At 38.7% G+C, this 25,694-nt stretch overlaps 1 protein-coding gene across 2 annotated transcripts in view; it reads right to left on the bottom strand.

Annotated features, from left to right (window-relative positions):
* FRY (FRY microtubule binding protein) overlaps positions 1 to 25,694 on the bottom strand; it is a 274,104-nt gene that overhangs the window by 150,445 nt on the left and 97,965 nt on the right. For both annotated transcript variants that reach the window (XM_025364711.1, XM_025364712.1), the window contains exons 8-14: positions 23,148 to 23,316; positions 20,016 to 20,108; positions 19,824 to 19,922; positions 18,025 to 18,126; positions 7,749 to 7,852; positions 7,181 to 7,289; positions 5,313 to 5,399 (exon numbers count right to left, since the gene is read on the bottom strand). In XM_025364711.1, coding sequence (XP_025220496.1) covers positions 5,313 to 5,399; positions 7,181 to 7,289; positions 7,749 to 7,852; positions 18,025 to 18,126; positions 19,824 to 19,922; positions 20,016 to 20,108; positions 23,148 to 23,316 — 763 coding nt within the window. The remainder of the gene's footprint in view (positions 1 to 5,312; positions 5,400 to 7,180; positions 7,290 to 7,748; positions 7,853 to 18,024; positions 18,127 to 19,823; positions 19,923 to 20,015; positions 20,109 to 23,147; positions 23,317 to 25,694) is intronic.

Raw genomic sequence — 25,694 nt, 5'->3', positions numbered from 1 at the left:
TCTAAGTCTCTTTGTAAGTCTCTAAGGACTTGCTTTATGAATCTGGGTGCTCCTGTATTGGGTGCATATATATTTAGGATAGTTAGCTCTTCCTGTTGAATTGATCCCTTTACCATTATGTAATGGCCTTCTTTGTCTCTTTTGATCTTTGATGGTTTAAAGTCTGTTTTATCAGAGACTAGTATTGCAACCCCCGCTTTTTTTTGTTCTCCATTTGCTTGGTAAATCTTCCTCCATCCCTTTATTTTGAGCCTATGTATGTCTCTGCGTGTGAGATGGGTCTCCTGAATACAGCAGACTGATGGGTCTTGACTCTTTATCCAGTTTGCCAGTCTGTGTCTCTTAATTGGAGCATTTAGTCCATTTACATTTAAGGTTAAGATTGTTATGTGTGAACTTGATCCTGCCATTATGATATTAACTGGTTATTTTGCTCATTAGTTGATGCAGTTTCTTCCTAGCCTCGATGGTCTTTACATTTTGGCATGTTTTTGAGATGGCTGGTACCGGTTGTTCCTTTCCATGTTGAGTGCTTCCTTCAGGGTCTCTTGTAAGGCAGGCCTAGTGGTGACAAAATCTCTAAGCATTTGCTTATCTGTAAAGGATTTTATTTCTCCTTCACTTATGAAACTTAGTTTGGCTGGATATGAAATTCTGGGTTTAAAATTCTTTTCTTTAAGAATGTTGAATATTGGCCCCCACTCTCTTCTGGCTTGGAGAGTTTCTGCCGAGAGATCTGCTGTGAGTCTGATGGGCTTCCCTTTGTGGGTAACCCGACCTTTCTCTCTGGCTGCCCTTAAGATTTTTTCCTTCATTTCAACTTTGGTGAATCTGGCAATTATGTGCCTTGGAGTTGCTCTTCTCGAGGAGTATCTTTGTGGCGTTCTCTGTATTTCCTGGATTTGAATGTTGGCCTGCCCTACTAGGTTGGGGAAGTTCTCCTGGATGATATCCTGAAGAGTGTTTTCCAACTTGGTTCCATTTTCCCCCTCACTTTCAGGCACCCCAATCAGACGTAGATTTGGTCTTTTTACATAATCCCATACTTCTTGCAGGCTTTGTTCATTTCTTTTTCTTCTTTTTTCTTTTGGTTTCTCTTCTCGCTTCATTTCATTCATTTGATCCTCAATTGCTGATACTCTTTCTTCCAGTTGATCGAGTCGGTTACTGAAGCTTGTGCATTTGTCACGTATTTCTCGTGTCATGGTTTTCATCTCTTTCATTTCGTTTATGACCTTCTCTGCATTAATTAGTCTAGCCGTCAATTCTTCCACTTTTTTTTCAAGATTTTTAGTTTCTTTGCGCTGGGTACGTAATTCCTCCTTTAGCTCTGAGAAATTTGATGGACTGAAGCCTTCTTCTCTCATCTCGTCAAAGTCATTCTCCGTCCAGCTTTGATCCGTTGCTGGCGATGAGCTGCGCTCCTTTGCCGGGGGAGATGCGCTCTTGTTTTTTGAATTTCCAGCTTTTCTGCCCTGCTTTTTCCCCATCTTTGTGGTTTTATCTGCCTCTGGTCTTTGATGATGGTGATGTACTGATGGGGTTTTGGTGTAGGTGTCCTTCCTGTTTGATAGTTTTCCTTCTAACAGTCAGGACCCTCAGCTGTAGGTCTGTTGGAGATTGCTTGAGGTCCACTCCAGACCCTGTTTGCCTGGGTAACAGCAGCAGAGGCTGCAGAAGATAGAATATTTCTGAACAGCAAGTGTACCTGTCTGATTCTTGCTTTGGAAGCTTCCTCTCAGGGGTGTACTCCACCCTGTGAGGTGTGGGGTGTCAGACTGCCCCTAGTGGGGGATGTCTCCCAGTTAGGCTACTCAGGGGTCAGGGACCCGCTTGAGCAGGGAGTCTGTCCCTTCTCAGATCTCAACCTCCGTGTTGGGAGATCCACTGCTCTCTTCAAAGCTGTCAGACAGAGTCGTTTGCGTCTGCAGAGGTGTCTGCTGCTTTGTTATTGTTTTCTGTGCCCTGCCCCCAGAGGTGGAGTCTACAGAGACAGGCAGGTTTCCTTGAGCTGCTGTGAGCTCCACCCAGTTCGAGCTTCCCAGCAGCTTTGTTTACCTACTTAAGCCTCAGCAATGGCGGGCGCCCCTCCCCCAGCCTCGCTGCTGCCTTGCCGGTAGATCACAGACTGCTGTAATAGCAATGAGGGAGGCTCCGTGGGTGTGGGACCCTCCCGGCCAGGTGTGGGATATGATCTCCTGGTGTGCCTGTTTGCTCAAAGCGCAGTATTGGGGTGGGAGTTACCCGATTCTCCAGGTGTTGTGTGTCTCAGTTCCCCTGGCTAGGAAAAGGGATTCCCTTCCCCCTTGCGCTTCTCAGGTGAGGCAATGCCTCGCCCTGCTTCAGCTCTCGCTGGTCGGGCTGCAGCAGCTGACCAGTACCGATCGTCCGGCACTCCCCAGTGAGATGAACCCAGTACCTCAGTTGAAAATGCCGAAATCACCGGTCTTCTGTGTCGCTGGCGCTGGGAGTTGAAGACTGGAGCTGCTCCTATTCGGCCATCTTGCTCCGCCCCCCGAGTTAATTTTTGTTTACAGTGCAAATTATAGGCTGAGGTTCAATATTTTGCAGGTGGATATCCAATTGTTTACCATCATTTATTTGAAAGATTATCTTCTATCCACTGAATTAACTTAGAATCATTGTTGAAAATCAATTGACCCTATATGTGTTGGTCTATTTCTAGATTCTCTATTCTGTTCAACTGGTTTTTATATTCATCCTTCTGCCAATACTACACTGCCTTGATCACTATACAACTTTACAGTAAGTCCTGAAATCAGGCCATGCTAGTCTTCTAATTTTACTCTTCTTTTACTAAATTATGTTGGTTATTCTAGTTCCTTTGATTTTCCATATAAATTTTAGTATCAGCTTATTGATTTCTACAGAAAAGGTATAGAGATTTTAACTGGGTTTATTATTATTGAGATTTCAGTTTAATCTACATAGATCAATTTGGGGACAACTGACCTCTTGTTGTTAACACTGAGTAATTCAATCTACAGTTATTTCTCTTCATTGTTTGGGTCTTCTTTGATTTCTCTCAGTATTTTGTAATTTTCAGTATTAAAATATTGCACATATTTTGTCAGCTTTAGTGCTAAGTATTTTGTTTTTCATTGTTACTGTAAATTGTTCAATTTCTAATTCTTCACTACTAGAATATATTGATTTTATTTCTCTTGTATCCTACAAACTTCCTAAAATCATTTATTAGTCCTAGTAGGTTTTCCTTAGGTTCTTTGTACATAAATAATCATGTTCTCTGTGATAAAGACAATTTTATTTTTTCCTTTCCAATCTATATGCTTTTATTTCTTCTTCTTGACGCTAGCGCTGCATAAGACCTCTGGCTTCACGCTATTGTAGGTCAAGGAAAAACACAGAAATTGATGACCAAGAAACTCTTCTCACAGACCAGCAAGTCTTCATGACGATGAGGATGGATACAGAAGGTCATGTAAGTGTGCACCAAAACAAGGCAATTACCTAGAAATTACTGAAGAGCTGAGGGGTGGCACAGCATAAACTTTACAGTAAGATAATCCTTTAGATCTCCAGGCCTTGTTCCACAAGCTACTTCAAAAATATTATTTAAGACCCAATCTGAACTGGTTTCCTGAGAACCAATGCCCTACAGCGTGTTTCATTGAGTGTATGACATCTGCTTTGCAGACTATGCTGTCCTCCTGTCTGCTTTTGAGTAGGGTTATGGGTATGCCTTTGGGCTTATAATTACCAACTACTGATAAATGCATTATTTCATAAATCTACAAGATCATGAGAAATGGAAGAAGATAACCAAATATTTACTCCCATTGGTATTTTTTCTTAAATCACGGTTCCAACTGCTCTACACAGAGAGGTTAACTAATTAAGCACTGACTGAATGAGGAGTTTGAGAAAAGAACCAAGAATACATTTTATAGACAGTGATAATGATGGTAATAGCTTTTAACATGTCCTTTTTAGACAAGTAATCCAGTAATTCTGAGAACTGATTGTTAAAGACAGTAGAGCCATGACTGCTAAGAAATGAAGAATGTCTTGAGAACCTTCCCAGCAAGAGAAGGCTCTTCACTGTATAGCTCTGGGCCTCCTTCCAGCCAAAAGGCTCTGGTTTGGCACTGGCCCTACCCCCTCCCATTGGCCCAGAGACCCTGGCTGCAGTCATTCCAGAAGCCTGTGAGGTCACTGGACACCAGACAGAAACTCCCATTTTTGGACTTTTGTGCTGTTCCCAGATATGTGGCAACCTTAGTATCAAGAAGAGAATATGGGGTGTGGTGGGGAGCACGGGACGAACAGGGACCTGGGTCCCTCTGCTACCAACAAGCTGCCTGTCTCCAGCCTCTGGGCCCCCTTCCCCACTGACAGAATGAAGGAGGCAGATGATAATACATAGATGATAGGAACTCTCTATGTATTTCATTTTTATGGTGTGCAGTCTCCTCTCTCCCTCTCTCCCTGTCTTCTTTCGCCCTTTTTTTTCTTAAGAGTTCATAATGTACTCTTCCTAATATCACAATTCCTCTGCGAGTTGAAGTAGAAAAGCATTTTGTCATTTTTACTGGTGAAAAAGCTGGAGTTCATAGAGGTAAATGTCACACAGTTAGGAAAAGCAGCAGAGCCTGTGACAAGTGGCAAGTGGCAAATCTGGCTCTGCTGACTTCTGGTCCAGTGTTCTTTCTACCACCTCATAGAAAAGGAGGCAGTGTGCCAGGCCTACTTTTGTTGGCTGACAGTGTTTTTAAAAGTTTAAAATTATATGTGCTTTTCATGTGCACATCCTCCACTGCTCCACGATGTGTATGACACCCACTGTATACTCATCTCCACAATCTGCCTGCCCTGGAGTTGGGATGCGGTCACAGAAACAGATGTGCATACATTATTTATTTAATTTCATTGTTTCACTGTTTTTATAATTACACATATTTGTTCTTCTCTGTTTCATCACTTCCCAATGCTAAATTTGTTAAACAGTTATAAGTAAAAGCACTGACTTTTCTCAAATAAAACAACCTGACTTTTAGTGATGAATTATCTTTTTGGGCAAGAATTACTCTGTTATACAAGAACAGAATATGGTAGCACATCAACCTTTCATCTAACCATTTCATTCTAAATCTATTCATCCAAAATTTTACTTCTGAAATTCCACCATCGTCTGAATTTGGACATTGACAGGAACAAATAGAAGACTCTGTGAGAAGACGTCCCTCACCCCATTCTCCAAAGCCACAAAGCAAAGGTATGGCTCCGTGAAGATATGCTCTGTTAGAAGTACATAAAAGGATCATTCATACCTCTGGGTTGAGACTGAATGCTTTTGCTGGTTTTCCCACACAAAGAAAATCGAAAATGATTTCTTTCATTGCAAAATCTAAACGTTCCTATAGTAAAAACAAGAACACAAAATGGAAGTGTTAAAATATAAACTCAACATAAAATGGCTATTTTCATCAATAAGCACCAAGCAAACAGGTGGTGGCTAAAAGTGGGGGTGCACTGCTCGGTTTTGTGGCTTGCAAGGAACCTGGAGGAAGACCATGCCCATCTGAGCCGAGGGTAGGACTGCTTCTGTTTTGTGTGGTGTGCAAGGAGGCCTTCATTATACAAAATATGTAATTGGCCCCTAAACCACACTATGACTAATGACAAAAGACCCCCCCACAAATCAAATAACCAAACGCTTGGGGTATCTGGGCTTATAAAGAGTGTGAACTCTTTCTACTTGTACTGTACCTCTTTGAAAATGTATTTTTAAAGAGATCACTGCAAAATGATCATTTTCTTTTATTCTCTAACATTACAAATCCTTTGGCTCATATTATAACAAACAATTCTGCATGTGAGACATGTAATCAACACATAAGATATATTAAGGTTACTTAATATATTGGGGTTTGTGTGTATATATATAGTATAACAGGTATAATATACCAGGTATACATATAATAATAGTTAATATGCATAATTAATATATTCAAAAATATATCAGGAATATATATATCAGGTATATATAATTAATAGATATATATATAAAAATACATCAGGTATCTGTGTGTGTATATATGTGTGTGTGTATATACATATTTATTTATATATATATAAATAAAACAGGTTCATTTTATACAACATATTCCGGAATAAACAAAGCACATTCTCAGTCACATGATAATCATGTGCAGAAAAATTACATTAATTCTTTCACCTGCAGAGCAAATAATGTCCCTTCCCTAAGTACAAATATTACAGAGCTACTTCACTGCACCAAACACAAAGAGAGATATTACTGTCAAATCATCTGTGAAGCAGGAATTGAATCTTACACTTTATGTCCATATCAATTGTACTTCAACAGTACTTTCATGCCTATTATTTCTTTTTAAGCACACAATATTCTGAGGCAAGCATTTTCGTTCCCATTTTACAGATAAAGAAATAGAAAGAAGACATTCTCTGACTTGTTTAAGCTTATAGAGTTGGCTCATGGCAGAGGCTGGACTGGAATAATAGTCTTTTCCTGTTCCTATGCACAAGGAGGTTAAAGTTGTGGTAAACCCATTTACTCACAAAGTGTTTTGAAAAGTAAAACTCCTGGGTTCAAATAGTAAATTACATATTAAAAACTATGTTTAATATTACTGAAACTGTTAAGTCATTAATATACATAAAGCACTTAGAACAGTTCTTGGCAAAAGAGTGCTTGATAAATGCTAATATTCCTATTAAAATCTTTTTCATAGGTTGAAATAACATTATTATTTATTCCTCACATTTTGCTAAATTGTTCTCTTTTGGTTTTCTCTGAACATCAGACCCTTTGCTTCCTCTTTACTTGCAGAATCCAGAGCAGAGAAGCAGGAAAAAAACAGAGGTGAAGAGTCAAGATAATCTTACTAATTCATAGACTTTGTGACTCAGATGAGCCACTTAAACTCTGTCTCTGTTTCTTCATTTATCAGATGCTGAAAACAATTGATGTACTCAACTCAAAACTTGTTTTGAAGCAAAAGAATAGGCTGTGTGTGAAAACACTTTAAACCTTTCTCAGAAGTCTAAACACGTAAGATATTAATTTAGACTTTCCATCTTTTAGTACTTCATAAGAAGGAGGCTGGCTGCTTAAAAACCATTAGAAGATGCCCACCACCAGAATCTTCTCCATTACCTGGGCAATGAACTGGATGATTTTCACAAAGATGTTCAGAGGCATGTCCCTTGGCACCACACCACGGGACCCTTTGGGGAAAAGTGTGGTGATGATGGTTATAAGTCGGCTGAAAGATAAGGGGGAAAAGAGAAAACAAGCAAGATTGGCTGAGCTCCAGTTCTGTAAGAGAAAATGGCAGATGTTTCATCTTATCTAAGTATCAGAGAGAATTCAGAAAAAGAAAACAAACCACCTCACCCCTTTCCATTAGCATAATTACTCTATGAAAAGTTTTCTGGAAAACTAAGAGCAGATGGAAAATGATAGCTTTTTTGTTGTTGTTGTTAAAGTGGCAAATGCAACTCTGGAAGTGGAACCTGTTGATCCTGGTAGAGGCTGGAGCTTTTGTAATGGGTGTTGAGCCAATGACTATGGAAAGCCTGAAAATGTTCCTTAGGACGTAGATATTTTGGAAACTGTCAGCTTTGAATAGCTTCTAGTTGAGTTAGCATAGGTAGTAATAAAAGAAGCACCCTCTGCAGTGGCTGAGTGATGTGGTTACCATTGACACAAGCCAAATCCTTACCTCTGAGTAGCTGTGTTGCTTTCACATTTAATTCGAATCATGTAAACCCAAAGTAATCGGTAGAGAGATTCCAGTGCAACTCGAGCCATCTTGGGGTCTTTGTTCTATAACAGAAACCAAGATGTAAGACTGCAGATGTAAATAGCGAGGTCTGAGGTTCCAGAGATGGCTCTTCTCTGAAGGCCTGGAAAAGGCAAGCTCCAGGTGGATGGCTGGGTACTCACAAGGCACATTGCATCATCTGGGACTTACAGGGTATTGGCCTCTCAATGCTCATAGGATAAATCATCCATGAGGAGGCATATAAATGGTGGGACAGAGTAATTCTGGGGAAAGCCATGTCACTTTCTCATTTGCCAAGGTGAGTACTCAAGAGATTATCTTCTCCCTCCAGCCCTAGGGAACCCAAATTCTTTAGCACCAATAGGAGAATCAGTCTGTTCTTTTTATTGTTGATTATGTTCTTTTAAACCCTTATTGTTTTGATTCTCCAACGCCTCCGCCCCATCCCCATCCCATCTGATTACCCTCCGATATTTATTGAGACTAATGTGTACTAGGTACTGTGCTAGAACCTGAGACGTAGAGACAAAAGATAATCCTTTCCCTTAAGATGTTCACAGTCTTTGGGGGATGGGAATCAACTCTACAACAGTACAAAAAACTGGTAGGGACAGAAGCTAGAGGATAGGAAGAAGGGCAACACATGGCAAACTCAAGGAATGGGGTCAGGAAAGGATTCCAGGAGCATATAAAAACTCAGATGACTCACGCCTGTAATCCCAGCACTTTGGGAGGCCGAGGCAGGTGGATCACGAGGTCAGGAGTTCGAGACCAGCCTGGCCAAGATGGTGAAACCTGGTCTCTATTAAAAATACAAAAATTAGCTGGGTGTGGTGGCGGGTGCCTGTAATCCCAGCTACTTGGGAGGCTGAGGCAGAGAACTGCTTGAACCCGGGAAGCAGAGGTTGCAGTGAGACGAGATCGCGCCATTGCACTTCAGCCTGGGCGACAGAGAGAGACTCTGTCTCAAAACAACAACAACAACAACAACAACAACAACAACAAACTCAGATGAATCTTAAATCCATTTTTGTCGTACTCATTCATAATGCACACACATTTGAGTTACTACGCTGAGCTTGCCACGGTTTGTGGCCCTAGATACTTTGAAAGGTGTAAAAAAAAAAAGTTGGGAGGGGGAGGTATGTAGGCAGAGGCAAGAGCACATGGAACCTGAGAGAAATGGAGGACCAACGGGCTCCTGTTTTGGAGCCTGGGAATCCTTTGTATGCTGGTGAAGGGCCACTGCAAGGCCAGGTGAAGGAGCAGTAGCTGGTGAGGCTTGAGAGGAAAGCAGGGGCCACATGAGGCACCTTTCATGAGGAGAACAAGCTCATGATGGTGACAGGCAGCCAATGAGATCAGAGAGACCACAGAGGAAGTCCAATGTCTGCAGCATGGGGAATGGAGCAGAGGCAGGGAGACCAGTTGTGGGCACCCAGGCATTAAAAAATCGGTTAGAGAGGAGAGTGTGGGTTTCATCATCTCGTGGACACTTCATTCCTCCATTCCTTCCTTCTGACTCTCCATTCTTTCAAACAATTTTATAGATTTTATTCACAAAATTTCTCTTGAATTGGACCTCTTATCCATTCTCACTTCCTTTGCTATAGCTCGGGCTCCCAGCACTGTCATCTGGACTGCTGCAGTACCCTCCTAACAGTCTCCCTAAGTCAATCCCTGCCCCGCTGTCTATCTTATACCAATTATAATCCTTTCTATATAGAAATCACAGAATCAGTGGTTTCCCTGGTGCCTGTGGGATCAAGTTAACATTTGTTGGCCTGGCATACCAGACTAGTCAATAGCTGGCTCTAACCTGTCTCTTCTGCCTCCCATCCTGTTACTCTCCCGCAAGCTATGTAAACCCTAGCTAGGCCATGTTCATTCTATTTCCATGATAGAAATGCCCTTCCACCCCCATTCCTGAATCTTTCTTTTCTCCCAAGTGAACCCTGTTCATTCTTTATAGTGGGCTTGGATGTCCTCTCCTTTGTGAAGCCTTCTCTGTTCCTCCCTGATGTCTTAAATCCCAGCCCATTAAAACTAATTATTTCCTCCTGAGTGTCCCCTGACTCTCATACATACCTCTAGCATAGCTCTTCAACTCCTTACCTATGTTGGGGGGGTGGGGGGTGGGGATCTTGTTTAAACATCAGCTCCCACATAAATGATAGATTCTCTGAAAAAAGGGGGCATTATTTACCCCTAAGATCTATTAAAATTTCTGCTTTTCTGCATGGGGTCAATGAATGTTTGCTAACCAGTCTTTCAGTATCTTAACTTTCTGATAGGTCTTTTGCCTTTATGTTACTTGTCTATCTCCATTTATTTAGTCATATGATTCTCTTTTCTTAGTGTAGATAATTTAGGTACTGATTTTTATAGAATTCATAATTGTTTAGAAATGATCTGGGATAAAGTTTATCTTTAAACTGTTACTGAATAAAGATGATCCACATAAATAAATTCTATAGGAAAGGCTATAGTGAGAAATTTTTAGATTTAGGAAAGATAGACTTCATAGTCTTTGTAGTCTAACAACTTTTTAGGGTGGTCATTATTCTAAAAGTCTAAATTTCCATATACATTTAGGTCTGTTCTACATTTCTTTTTGTTCTACTAGTCTTGTGTATTCAAGTATTAATACCACACCATTTTAATTATTCAGGTTTTATAATGTGTTAATATCTAGTATGGCCTACTTTATATAGTCCATTGCTTTTTTTTTTTTTTTAATTTTTAGTGGTTTCCAAGATTTTCTTGCATGTTTATTCTTCTAGATGAACTTTATAGCTATTTGTTTAGCTTCATGGAGAAAAAAAAAACAACCCTGGCTTTTTAGAAGCACACATTTATGTAGAAGGTTTTTTTTTTTGCCTGTTAAAATAACAGGTAAAATTTGTCAAATGTTTTAGTTACTTAAAGGGGACTTGAAACTAGTAAAGTTGCATTTAAAATATTCGATCATTTAAAAATTTCAAAACTTCTGACTACTCGTCTTCCAATTGGTCCAAATCAGCAGATGCCTATGGTATACTTACATGGTGGTTAAAAGTAGACTCCACACACAGACTGCCTGGGTTTCAATCCATTCTTGCCTTATAATTTATTAGCTGTGTGACCTAGCGAAAGCATTTTAAACTCTCTGGGTCTGATTTTCCCTGTCTGGGAAATGCAGATGATAATCCTACCTCCATCACAGGAATGTATGAGAGTTAAATGAGTTAATGCACATAGGGTACTTAACGCTGTATCTGCCTGTAGTATTATTATGTAGAAGACACCTGCAATCCAGCAGCAAACAAGGGCAATGTAGCCCCTGCCTTTAGGGAGCTTCTCTTCTAGTAGAAACATCTTTTCCTTTGCGAATTTCCTTTTTTAAAATATATGTAACAGTTTATATTTGCATAGCGTATCATTTGAAATTCTTTCATATACATTCTCTCTCATTGTGAATCACGATGAGGAAAGCACGTATCATCTCAATTTCACTGTAGACCATAACTGAAATCTCTAGTTTAAGTGATTGACATTAGTGTCTTCTGTGTCAACTTCAACTTCTTTAAAATATTTGATCTGTCCCTCTTGTCTACCATTTTTCTTGCATCTTATTGTGACCAATAGTCTTTCACTCTTAAGAACACTTCTGAGATTATTTTTCCTTCCATAGGCACTGAAAAGCAAAGTGGCAAACTTAGGTTTTAGTCTGTCTGTGGATTATGTACTGTTAATTGGTTTTTAGCATTTCAAGATGATATCACATCATTGCAACCTCCTCCTAAATGGATTTTCTGGCCTCTCTTCCATTCTTGCACAAATGATATTCTTAAAAATACAAACATGTTTTTTTACTTTCCTGCATTTAAAGTCCTGCATTTAAAGACTTAAGTGGCTTCTAGTCACCTACTGGACAATGTCCAAATTTCATAATATGGCACATGAGGGGCCTTTTGTGACCTGGCTCCCTTGTACCACTTCCTGCCTCTGCCTTGTGGTAGGTGAACCTTGCACTGCAACATCCCTTTTGCAATTCCCTGCATGCCTGGAATGCCTTCCTACCCTTGTCTACTTGGAGAACTTAAATTCGATTAGGTGACACCTCCTCTTATTATATTCCCCTGCCCCTCTACTCCTGTCCCAATCCTCTGGAAGGCTACCAAGTGCCCCTGCTCTCTGTTTTCCAGGAAACAGACATCCTTTACTTGAATGTTTCTTACCAGTGAGCTCCAGGCATTCTGATTTGTTCATTTTTGTGTCCTCGGTGACTACCATACAGCAGGTTATATATTAAAAACAAAACCAGAAAGTATTCAAAAACAAAAACAATCTGAGTAGTAGCTGAACAACTTGATGCATAAATTTGTAGATTAATTTGTACAGGACCTACACGAAAGACAAACTTTGCCATGTAGGTGAAGCTAATTTTCATATTATAATGACAGTAATAAATACCTTGCACTTGTATGGAATTTTGGTATTTCAGATGTGCTTTCACGTAACAAGATATCAATTGAAGGATTTTATAAATGAGAGAAGGCCCAATAAATTGCTCAAAGTAAATGACAGTAAACCAGGTTAGTAAACGACAGCCGGGATAGGAATTGACTTATGCTCCAATAAGTACTGTTTTCTCAGAAATTGAAATGTATGTATTAAATGGTGCTTGCTATAGCAGGTATTTTATTTTAATCAATGCTGCACTTATATTAACTCATTTTAATTTTCACAACAATGTATGGCGTAGATTCTAGGCACAGAGAGGGCAAATAACTTACCCAAGGTCACACAGCTGATAAATGACAGTGCTAGAATCTGCACCTAGGCAATCTGGCCTCAGTGGCTTTAAAAGCTTTAAATTTTCCACTTCAACTTAATATTATGTGGAGGCTGCACACATATGCTATTGGTACCTACTCTACTTGAAGACAGCACTTCTTCTTCATCTGTCTTTGTATTTCCTTAGCAGCTAACAGAATAGGTGCTTGATGTATATTTTCAGGATGCAGACATTTCAGCATATGTCTCAAACCACTGATTTCTGTGTCAAAGATACTTGCTTCAAGATCAAAAAACCATTCTTCCGTTGGTATCTGCATCTCCCTTAATTAATTAACCAATAATTAATTAATGGTATGCATTTATTATGGCTCTGAGGTTCACCGATATAATTGTTTAAGAAACAAGAAACTAGCTTCAGAGTAGATCTTCCCTGGACCTGCTGCATCTCACCTCACTGCCAGTCACTGACTTCATGGGATGTGTCAGCCTATCTAATAACATGCCTACTTCCTTTAAATTTTGCTTTTAATTAATTTAGTTAAAACAATTCAGAGTTAATGGTAACAAATGAGGACAAGTGAATTCACTGATAACTTGGCTGGTGATGCAATCAGTGGTATAGACCAATGTTACTCAAGGTCCATCAGGCTGATTATTTGCACCAAGTCACCTGTGCTGCTTATAAATATGCAGATTCCTGGGCTGCACCTTAGATATTCTGAACCAGAACCTCGGAAAGTGGGCTTCAAGAAAGTGCATTTATAACAGGCTTCTGTAGTGATTCTTATGTATGTTAAGGTAAAGACCTAGTGAGATAGATAATTTTAGTCATCTACTAATTTTGTTATACTTAAAATACCTTCTAGTTTTCTCTTCCATTTCAAAGAGAAAGCCATCTAAGTAAATCTATGTCTTTGTTATATTTCTTTGCATATCACAGCCAATACTTTCCATCTTTTTGACATTTCTGATACTTGAATCAATTTACTTTGATTATGATTCACTGGGTTTGATGACTGTATATTATCCAAATAACCTGTTGCTACAGTTTAGGATAATCTCTAAAATTATCATAACAACATTTTAATGGCAATTATTTTTCTATTGAATGGTTGGATAAATAAAGCATTCATGGAAAATAATGTGCTCGTCATCTTATTACTAATTTTTAGGTCCAGTTTATGTGCATTACTGGAATCTTTGAAATGTGTCTCTATTTTGATAGATCTGAAACAGATTTTCTCAAGATTATACAAATGAGATTAACAGTAAAGCAGAATAACTATATCTTGAAAATTAATAATTAAAATAGCTAATACTACACCATTTAAATTTGGTATTTAAAAGAGAAAAGTAGTCATTTTAAAATAAATGCCATATATTTTAATTAATTCAGGCAATGATTGTGGAATCTTTAATATATTACTCAATGTCTCCACTTACAAGATAACATTAATAATCTTACTATTATGTGAAAAGTTGAAAAAAGCATTCAAACTTTATTGCAATTATTACATACAAATATTGAAGTGCTATACACAAACTTCATCAAATATATTTATGGCAACCACACTCGTTTTGAGATTTTTACTGGAAATCAAATACACTGCTTGTACCTCCCTTGCCTGCCTTCCCTGAATGCATCATTCTCCATCATAATATCTATTAGGTTTATGATATCTACTAGGTTTATGCTCCTTTAAAGCATAATGTCTATTAGGTTTATAATATCTATTAGGTTTATGCTCCTTTAGAGCAGTTATCATTATCTGGTTTTTTTTCCTCCTCATGTATGTATTTATTTGCTTGTTGGTCTGTCTCCTCCACTAAATTACAAGGTCTAAGAGACCAGGGAGTGCTACTGTCTTACTCATCACTTACTCCCAGTACCTAGAACTGTGCCTGGTCGACTACTTGTAAAGAATTGTTGGTAACTGACTGAATGGATTTAAGTCCTAGCATAAGTGCTCCCTGAGAAAAAAGGAGTATTCTTTCTCATTCTGTACTTTGGTTTCTCCAACTTTGACACTAAACTGAATCATGTCTAACCTCAGTATTGCTATCTGAGCAAAATATTTAGAAACGCATAAACAACATTCATGAAAGCATAGGGAATACTCAGCGTAGCCTGTGGCGTTGCCATGATACCCACAACAATGTATATGAAGCCCCTGCCACTCGCCTGCTCATAATGTATCTCCAGTGAATGAGGGCTACTGTTATTATTATGGATCATATAATTAATTCACTTCTTAACCACTGAGGTTTCTTTTCTGTCTTTTTTAAATTATAATTTGGGTCTCATTGGTATATTACATTCATTTTTATAAAATATAAGAAAATTTGAAATTCTCTCAATTCATTTTATTTTGAAGGATAAGAAACTAGCACATAGCTATTATGAACATGATAATTTCATTTTATTTAATTTTTAAATTTTTAACTTTTTTCTCATTTGTAAATGGTGACTCAACATTTTAAAAGTACTATTAAATCAAGTTCACAAAGCATATTTCCTTTTGTCAGAATTAGGTGGTGTATGGTAGATGTGAAGGGAATGCATTTTTTTTGTAGCACAATATGTTCAGATTCTGACATAAAATACATAGAAGAAAAAAGTATTGGTCACCACGGACCAAGAATTCCTGAAAGATGTGAATGTATTAGTGAAAAGGTGCTATACGTTTCTCATCAGTTTATAATGGAATATTACTAATAGATGCTTAAGTTAATTAAGTGGAAATATTAAAGATTTCAAGTCTGTTCTCCCAAAGCAACCTGCTTCTGACCGACTAACGCTGGGAATAAACCAGGCATCGACATTAAGTGAGTGTTGACCCTGAGAGCTTGTTTACAATGAAAGCGGGCAGGTTTTCATGCTCACGCACACTTCTGCTCTGCTCTGCCATGCTGCCCCTGATGGCTCACCTCTACAGAATACATCAAAGGTGACTACCAAGGTCAGCGTGTGGGATTCAGATGCGAGGTTCACTATCCTAAAGCATCTGTGGCTGAGGAGGGGTAAGGAAGGCAGGGAAGGGTGCAGGAAAGTGCGTGGGGAAGGGTTGATTTGGTGGTCACTTAGGAAATGGCAGAATTGGTTCTAAATCCCATAAAATACTGTAGCAATTCAAGACAAAGAATATCTCTGAAGCTGTGTTAGTTTTTCTCAGGTATTTCTTCCTTACTAAGGACTTAAGAGGAGGTTTGGAAGGTTTTCTGAATATTAGTAACATTTTTTAAATGGTCCCATTCAAATCCCTACTAGGTTTAGTTCTAAATATACGCGATACAATTTTATTTCATTTTTATCTTACCAAGGATCTTTTTATATCTTTTAGCCTTGAGGTAGTTAATTCAAATAGATTATTACCCATAAAATATCACTGCCTTTCTGCCTTACTTTGCCTAATCACTTCTTTCATGATTCGTGGGGTACATGACCTCCACAACTCTCACAGGTATCTCTCTACTCCTACCTTTTACATCCTTCACTGTCTGCATCACGCATTTTGAAACTTCATTACATATCCTCCAATGAAATTCTAAGCTTGTCAAGGACAGGGACTCTATTCTAATCTAGTTTTTACAGAATTGCTTTCGCCCTCCTTCCCACTTTCAGCACTTTCCCTAGCACCTCACACAGTGGACACTACATAAGTCCCTGCTGGACTGAATTCTGGAATGTGGTTCAGTCTCTACAGCATTCACTCTACATGCTCTTTCTGGCCTTACTGCCTCTTAGAAATCTGAGTGCTTGAAATGTTTGCACAGAGAAATACTGTCAGTGCCCAGGCCTGCTCCTCTCTGGGGCTGTATATAACCCTCGTATTAAATCTTTCTGGTGGGGTTTGACTAGAGCTGTAAGCAACATTCTAACTTTGAAGTAATTAAGTTCCAAAGTAAGATGCTCTGCTATGTTTCAGAAACAAGTTCAGACAAAAAATTGGGGTCTCTGTGGCCACAGCAATAGATTGTCATGAAAAATATTATTGTAATTCCAAGCAAAAACTCATACACATTAAACACAGAATATACAGAAAACTGCACTATAAGCACTCTCAATAATCCCCCTCTCTGTTTTCAATAAAGTTACCATTTCCTATCTGTGTAAAATGTAATAGAAAAAAATATTTAATGAACTAACAGCTGGATAACTTAAAAGTGGACCAATTAACAAATGACACTGGGCTACATGTTAAGAGTTATATGGCAGATCCTCAAAACAACAAACAAACAAACAAAAGCAACAAACAACAACAACAAAACCTGAAAGTGGCCTTTATATAACACTTGATAACCCTGAAAAGCATTTCATTTTTTCAGAGTACTTAAAAGCTTAACTGTCTATCCACTGCTATTATATTTCACTGCCAATTTGAAGAAAATGAATGATTCTAATCTTGGATTTCACAATCAGCTTTCAGAGACAGCTCATAGTTGGTGCTTAAAACAGCTCTAATGCAGATTATTGTGTAATTATGGTAAATGCCAAAATAATATAATTAATCTTAACTACTTCACCAAATTAAAGCATCATAGAAAAAAAAAAGGCAACGTGTATAAGCACATACAAAATTTTATAACTAAGTATATTCTTAAAATCAAAAGCAGCTAATATCAAACTGGTAAAAGAAATTTAATCACATCTTTGGACACAACCAAGGACAACTGTCAAAAATACATCCTATTTGCACTTATACTAGGGATAGTTTTCATTTCACTGTCTTTTATCAATAGGTTACTAAAACTTAAAGCATATTCACCACTTTTAAGTTATAAAGTCCATTTTAAAGCTAATCATTACAGCTGTTTGAGCCACAGGCACTATGACTTGATTCCTCACGTCACCCAGCACCTGTGCTGAAGGTGTATTGCTGGAAACAGTGAATGCTTAGGACTGACTGCCATGCGGCTTGAACAGGATACCTTCAAGAATTACAAACGACAGTGACAAGGAAGAAGCACTCTCTGTTGCTAGGTCAGTCCTTCCACAGACTGGAGCTTTTGCCCCAGAGACATTCTCCTAGACTGGAGGGGATAGAGGAAGGATGGAAAAGGCATAAGTGAGCTTCTGAGATCAAGGCGCATGCTTCTATTAGCTGAATGTGGCCCTTATTCTATTTTTAAATCATTTAGATAAAATGTGACAATGGATGCATATAAAGGAACATTTAATTCTACTTTTAAAGTGATCCTTGCTAGAACAGATTTATTTTTCCCAAATCTGAAGTGATTTATCTTATTCCTAGTCACTTTCTAAAATTGACTGTATTTAATAAGAACTGTTATTAATATTTTTTTCATTATTCCACCAGTATAGGACAATTCCCCTGGCAAACATCAGGAGTCACTTCCAGAAGCACATCGACCAGCCTAAAAACTATGTAAATGTTTTAAAAAGATCGTTTTTGAGCTGACAAATACTAACTTTAAGGTTGGACAAGCAGTTGTTGAGGAAAATGTGCCACCTGTTCAGGAACAGCTGCTTCTGACTGACACAGAGCAAACAGGTCACCAGAGGGTACAAGGCCTGAGGAGAAAAGAGAGGAGGTCACAGGATAATTTATATTTCAACAAACCAGGTAACATACATTCTCTGTACCCACTACCTTGCCATCTCCCTCTGGGGCTCTGTGGGCAAGAAACAGGACGCTGCGTAGCACAGCAGTGCCCAGTGGATGCAGGGCACTGGTGTGCATTTCACAGACACTTTCTGATAATGCTGGAGATGGAATAACCAAGAATTATGGATAGCATATAATAAAATGAAATAAGTTTCATATACAATAATGCAGAAATCTGATTCAATGATTTAGACTTTGCTTAAAACCTTTAAAAACAAACTTAACATCTTAGATCACTCTCTTATCTCCAGAAAAAAAAAGCAGGAAGGCACACACATTTTGAAAATGTTATTGGCTTTTTTTCTCATAGACATCTAATAGTTTGTCCCTATCTTAGAGGTAGTTGTCTATATTTTCTTTTGCGTGCAACCTTCTGGTAATTAAGGAAGATTCCTAAAAGAAATGTTATTGCACTGGTAAACTCTACCAAGACAAATTTAACCACAGGAGGAATTTGCTTATGACCGAATAAACAGAGGTGCTACTGTGCTTTTCCTGCCGAACTGGGCCAGCTTCCCACAGCAACTGGAGAAGACAGCAAAGGTAATGAGCAGCTACCCAAAAAATCATACATGCAGAATCCATCACTATTTTGCTAAGCCAGATGTGATAGACCTTTATGATTCCCCCTAAATCAAGGATTGTGAAATAAAAATGTAACTGGCTCATCTGTTAACTTGAATTAACAAGAAACAACTGCCCACAATGCTTAACAGGTCATTAGTTTTTTTGTTTTTTGTTTTTGTTTTTAATAACTTAGTTTTAAAGGGACTTGGAACTACTGCTACCATTGAGTGCAGCTCTAATGCTAGTCAGTAATCTAAAAAATATGCATGCACTTAGTCACAATGACCACAGAACATAGATAAATGAGCAAATTTGTCACCACTATCAGCAAAGCAACCCTAAGTACCTGCTCAAATCATGGTAGGGATGTTCATCCTCTGGAGACGAGCATAAACCATGCCAGTAACCAGATCCCTAAGCAACTTGCTTCCTCCCAACTTTCACATTACAGCTTTTACACCACTTGCCAATTCATAAACCAAAGCTTTATTCACCACAGCGGGTAAAAGGTGGTGGTAACCTAAAAGACTTTTCTATACTGCTCTTCAGTACCAAAACCTTCCCAAGAATTATTTTCTCAGCCTTCAGAGAATCCTTTCTAGGGGCAACTGTATTTCCCAACTCCTTTTCCTGCCTGTTTCCATTTTGATCCTAGTATCCAGATAGGAATTAGCCAGGGCAGGTTCCTGGGGATTGAGAAAAAAACTGTTATTATAAACATTAGCTTTCAGATTGGAAAAAGGTTCTCAGAAATTAAATTAAAAATCAAGTTAGGCCAAATCTTGAAAGTGAACAACAGACTCCTTAGGACCCGAGGGTCATCTGAGGTGACACGGTCTAATCCCCCTACATGAACGTCAATCAATCATGGCCAATACAAAAAGCCAGCTTCAGTTTCAAATGCTGCCTCTTTTTGAGGGAGCTTCAGGTACTTTTCCCATCTATGGAGTCCTTATGATCCTCAAATAGATTCCTGACTAGGAATTTTAGTCTGTGCAGTTTTGTTTGTGTTTTCGATTTTCTCATAGTTACTAACCAAGGAATGCTTCTTTCGAGAAGAAAGTTCCAGCGTGGTGTCATACAGGCTTTCCACAAAATTTCTAAGGCAGGGGACATTTACTTCATTTTTAACAGCCTGAAATAGAGATGCATGTGAATATTATATTAATAAAATTGTTGATTTTGTGATACAATTTGAAGAGTTTTTAGAAATGAAAATGTAACTCACAGCAGCGACTGGAACAAGGATTTCAACAAAAAGCCCAGCCAAGGCATGCTTGATATCTTTGTCTTTAACCTCGAGGAAGTAATGTGCACATTCCTGGGAAGCAGAAAAAGGGTATAGGGAGGGAGAGTAGGTTGAAATGTGCACATAGAATGTATTTAAACAAGTTTCAGTAAGTAGCTCTTAATTCAATCACGCATCAACAGAGCATATTCCATGGTCTATTAAAAATCACTGGATTCAAACATTTGTGTTGAAATTTATATGTCTGCAGTAGCCTCAGCGACATTCCGCAAGGCTGGTTTTTTCACTCTTCTATATCAAATCATTATTCTAAAAGGACAAAGCATCTCTAATCATCAAGCACACATGTATCCACCGAGTCACTGGTTGATTCATTCATTCATTCACTTCCAATACATTTCTATTCATTACTTAGTGTGTGGGGGGCCTTGGGCTCCTGGTTAGCCCTCAAACACAGATCCCCAGGGAAGGTAAACATGAGAAGAGAGGCAGAAGACATCAAACTTATTTTAGGCCCTATGCCTGACAGCCTCAGACACAGAGCTGTTTACTTGTTCGCTCTGACATTTTAGGTGTGTTTATCATTCACATAAGTTTCATAAGCAAGTCAGGAACGCTTCCCTTTCCCACCTTGACAAGGAAACCTTTAGAAGGGTTCCTTAAGAAAGGACACTACTGCCTGTGGACTATTGTCATAGCTAAGGGTGTTCTGGGTTGCTCAAGGACTCATTCTGTAGGAAAGTTGGCCTGTCAACCTTTTTTTTTTTTTAATAAAATGTCAACTTTTAAAAAGGAAAGTTGGCAGAATTCTGCCCATCTCTCTCTCCTTCCTGGCCTTATTGGTAGTAACTTATTGTGGTCTATATCAGGTATTGTTTTCATTCAAGAGTCCAGGCAGCCAGACACCACGGCTCAGGCCTGTAATCTTGACACTTTGGGAGGCCAAGGCAGGCAGATCGCTTGGGCCCAGAATTCCAGACCAGCCTGGGCGACATGGCCAAACCCCGTCTCTACAGAAAAATACAAAAATTAGCTGGGCGTGATGGCGGCACCTGTAGTCCCAGCTACTCGGGAGGCTGAGGTGGGAGGATCACTTGTGCCTGGGAGGCGGAGGTTGCAGTGAATCCAGATCGTGCCACTGCACTCCAGCCTGGGTGACAGAGTGAGAGACCCTGTCTCAAATTAAAAAAAAAAAAAAAAAAAGAAAGAAAAGAAAGAGTACAAGGCTACATGTAATAACATGTTAATATTGACACTGGCTATTTCCCTTTATTTTCTGTTGCCTTTGGGAAGATTGCCAAAAACAATCCCCAAAGTCCTCATTCTATCAATATCATATTAAGACCTCAGCTCAGGAAAGGCAACACCAGTATGGGAAGTCACTGAAACAGCTTTCCTATACAGACGAGCTCTATAGTTTCCAGAATAGTCATCCTTTTGCTACATTATTTTGCATAAGTATGTAATACTCTCTCAAGTCTTAATTCATGTATATAGATACAGGAATTATTCATATGAGAGTAGAATAAAAATAATAAAATATTTAACAGTTACTGAGTGTTTGTCATGTGCTAAGAATCCTCAGAACCACTCTCTAAGGTTAGTGTCATTACCATCACCTTGCAGATAAGGCAAGTGAGGATGGGAGGGGTTGAGTGTGACTGGTGAGGTCACAGAGCTGGTAAATGCTAGAGTTTGAATTCAAACCCAAGAAGTTTGATTCATAGCCACCCCCCCACATATATAATAATTTTATTGTGACATAATTTATGTAGTATGCAATTCACCCATTTAACATATACAATTCATTGGCTTTTAGTATAATCACAGCTGTGCATCCATCACTACTGTCAAATTTAGAACCTTTTAATGACACCCAAAGGAAACTCTGTACCCCTCAGCAGCCATCTGCAACCTCCCTATCCACTCTCCATCCCCAGCCCTAGACAACTGTTAATCTACTTTCTGTCTCTATGGATTTGCCTACTCTGGACATTCCATATAAACAGAATAATATAATACATGGCCTTTTGTGTCTGGTTTCATTCACTTAGCATAACATTTTCAAGGTTCATCCATGTTGTGGCATGTATCAGCTTCACTACTTTTTATGGTCAAATAATATTCCATTATAGGGATATACCACATTTTGTCTATCCATTCATCATTTTATAGACATTTGGGTTATTTCCACTTTTTGGCAACTATGAATAATGCTGCTATGAACATTTGTGTTCACGTTTTCGTGTGGACATATATTTTCATTTCTCTTGTGCATATACCTAGGAGCGGAACTGCTGGGTCATATGGTAATTGTAGGTTTTGCTATTTGAGGAACTGCCAGGGTCAGGCTGTTTTCCAAAATGGCTGTGCCATTTTGTACTCATACCAGCAGTGTGTGAGGTTCAAATTTTTCCACATCTTCACCGAGAATTGTTATATTTTTGATTATAGCCGTCCTTGTGGGTGTAAAATGGTACAGCCTATATTCATAATCCATACATCTAAACCCTCTAGTAAGGTCATCGCCAAATTTAATTTACAACAGCATTTTAAAAATTCCTTCAAATGCCAAAGTTTTGTAAACTCTAAGAGCTGAGTATTCTGTTAAATTCTCCTTAGCAGCAGTTCTTTTGTTATGTACCATGATGGGCACTGGGCAATAAATATCAAACCTGTACTGTTTAGTTGAGTTTTTAAAAATTAAGATTCCTTTTTATAGTAAGAATAAAAGATTTCTTTATTATTTAAAGTCCTCATGCCTGTGAATGTCAATGCAGCCAACCCAATGCTATCAATTTTAAAAAGTGAAAAAAATCAGCTATATTTTATTCATAGAACAATATGTACCAGTGGGTGAAAGAGAAAAAAAGTCAGCAAACAAGCAATCCCACTGTATACTCTCCTCCAAAGAAGATATGAAAGTTGAGAAATGAAAGTATGTGCCTGCAACTGTGCTATTTGGTTACAAAGGACTTCATGAATTATTTAGACAGTAGAATGTTTCTCCGTATTGACAAGTAATTGGGTTTTCATGTTCCAGGTTCATCATCTTGAGGAAGGGAAGTGCTCAGCTTAAGAGCCCCTTAGCTCTCCTGCCTAAGACATTACCTGCATAAACTGAAGAGAGGCCTCAAAATCCTCCACTGGATACATCTTAATTCGAAAGAATTTCATCCCCATTATTAAGCTGATAATGCTTTGAACCACATATGGGCTCTGCTCTTTGTGCCGTAATTCTTTTAGCTCCGCCATAAATTTCTTCTTTACAGCAGGGAATCTAAGAAGACAACATAAGCAGTTTATCAAATCATGGGTAGGAAAGTCCCTGTAATGGGGGCCTCCAGCATCTGGGAGTGATTGAGCAGAGCAACGGAATCCTTCAAATCAGTTGAAGTACAACAGCCATGATTTTGTGAGGATCTGATGTTTGGGATTTAGCAAAGGATCCATTTTTTCTTCTCCTTGATGCTCCACATCTCCATCAGGCGAGGGGGCAGATCCCGGGTTATTTAGACCCTCTCAAAATGGTCTAGCTCTTGAATTGAGCATCACAAAGAGCCCCATTTCCTCAGGCTTGGCCATTTTCAACATAGTTGCAGACCCCAGAGCCTGAAGTATCAAATAGTAAGTCTATGAGCAATAACGTACTAGGTTAGTGATTTCTGACAGTGACAGCAAATGATTTAAGGATTTGTATTCCAAACAATGCCAAGTATTCCTGTATCTATTTCTAAAGTTTTCTGTTATTATTTCCTTTATAGTTTTAGGATAATGATTATCTAAAAATATATATTTAGGGTTAAAAAATCTAGTAATGGGAGGCTGGGCGCAGTGGCTCTCATCTGTATATAATCCCATCAATTTGGGAGGCCGATGCAGGTGGATCACCTGAGGTCAGGAGTTCGAGACCAGCCTGACCAATATGATGAAACCCCATCTCTACTAAAAATACAAAAATCAGCTGGGTGTGGTGGCACGTGCCTGTAATCCCAGTTACTTGGGAGGCTGAGACAGGAGAATCACTTGAACCCGGGAGGCAGAGGTTGCAATGAGCTCAGATTGCACTGTTGCACTCCAGCGTGGGCAACAAGAGCGAAACTATGTCTCAAAAAAAAAAAAAAAAAATCTAGTAATGGGAAAATTTAAATTATATCTAAAAGGTAAAGATGAATGGGCTGTCTATTATATTCATGGAATTTTACAATTATATCTGGTAAATGCAAAACAAACAAAAAGACACAGTCCAGTCCCTATCCTCAGAGTATTTGTATTCGAAAGTAAAATACTACTAATTATAACAACAATATTATCATCCAGGTTTGAAAAAAGAATAGATCTTAAAGCTAAGAGGAATCAGAGGCAGATCTTCAAAGGTACCTAAGAGTACAGAAATGTACACATAAAAATTGTCCAAACCACTAAGTCTGAGACAGCTGGTTTGGCTATTCACCAAACACACACACACACACACACACACACACACACACACACACACACACACACAGTCTAAGATTTACTGTATTTTGTTTTCTGAGACTATTAGCCTGAGGTTCCATGAAAAATTAGAAGCAAGCCATGATTAAAAAGGGTAATTGTGGCTGGGCGCGGTGGCTCAAGCCTGTAATCCCAGCACCTTGGGAGGCCAAAGTGGGTGGATTACCTGAGGTCAGGAGTTTGAGACCAGCCTGACCAACATGGTGAAACCCTGTCTCTACCAAAAACACAAAAATTAGCCGGGCGTGGTGGTGTGCACGAGGCTGAGGCTGGAAAATCGCTTGAACCTGGGAGGCAGAGCTTGCAGTGAGCCAAGATTGTGCCACTGCACTCCAGCCTGGGTGACAGAGCAAGACTCTGTCTCAAACACACACACACACAAAAAGGTGGTCGGGGGGTGGTAATTGTGATTATAGAAATGAAAAGTGAACTAATAGAGTCCTGGAAGTTTGGAATAATTCTTGAGACCTTAAAGTAGAAATTTCAGGACAAACAAAGTAGGCAGTAAACACATAGACATTGTTTAACCAAAGGCAGTACAGAGGCTGGTGGTTGGCAAGTGGGGTGTGAGGGGATTCTCAAGTGCTGGCAGTTTTCTAGTTCTTGGCTTAGGTGGAGAGGTAACATGGTGTCCATTTTATAATAAATTTGTTTAACTGTCTTATGGATTTTCGCCTATGTTTGCTACATGTATTTCTTAATAAAAAAGATTTTTAAAAGGCAATAGAACAGAAAACATAAATAGCTTCAAGAAGATTTAGACAATTTATGAATGAGATATTCACTAATGGGTTGTTAGCATCGCTAAGAATATTTCAGGGTATATTCCTAATCTTCGGTGGCATTTTGTGGACTTCTACAAAATATCCAATTTCAAGACAGCATCCCAAACTGGCCCCTTCTGACATTTAAATAATACTATTAGAATATGGTAGAAAATATTAGTTATGTTTTCTCTATAAGTAAAATTTCATGGAGATTAACTGCAAAATGGTATATTAATTTTTCAGATTAGGAAATTAGCAAAAATTAAAATAGAAACTTTATTAAATTTACAAAAATCTATTTGGCATCACCACGTTCTATGGTCCTACTGCAGACCTACTGTTAGGGCTGAATTGTGTGCCCCTCAAATTCATACATTGAAGTCTGAACCTTCTG

This window comes from Theropithecus gelada, chromosome 17 (genome assembly GCF_003255815.1).
Source record: "Theropithecus gelada isolate Dixy chromosome 17, Tgel_1.0, whole genome shotgun sequence".
Classification (NCBI taxonomy): domain Eukaryota; kingdom Metazoa; phylum Chordata; class Mammalia; order Primates; family Cercopithecidae; genus Theropithecus; species Theropithecus gelada.
This window is presented reverse-complemented; position numbering and strand designations above follow the sequence as displayed.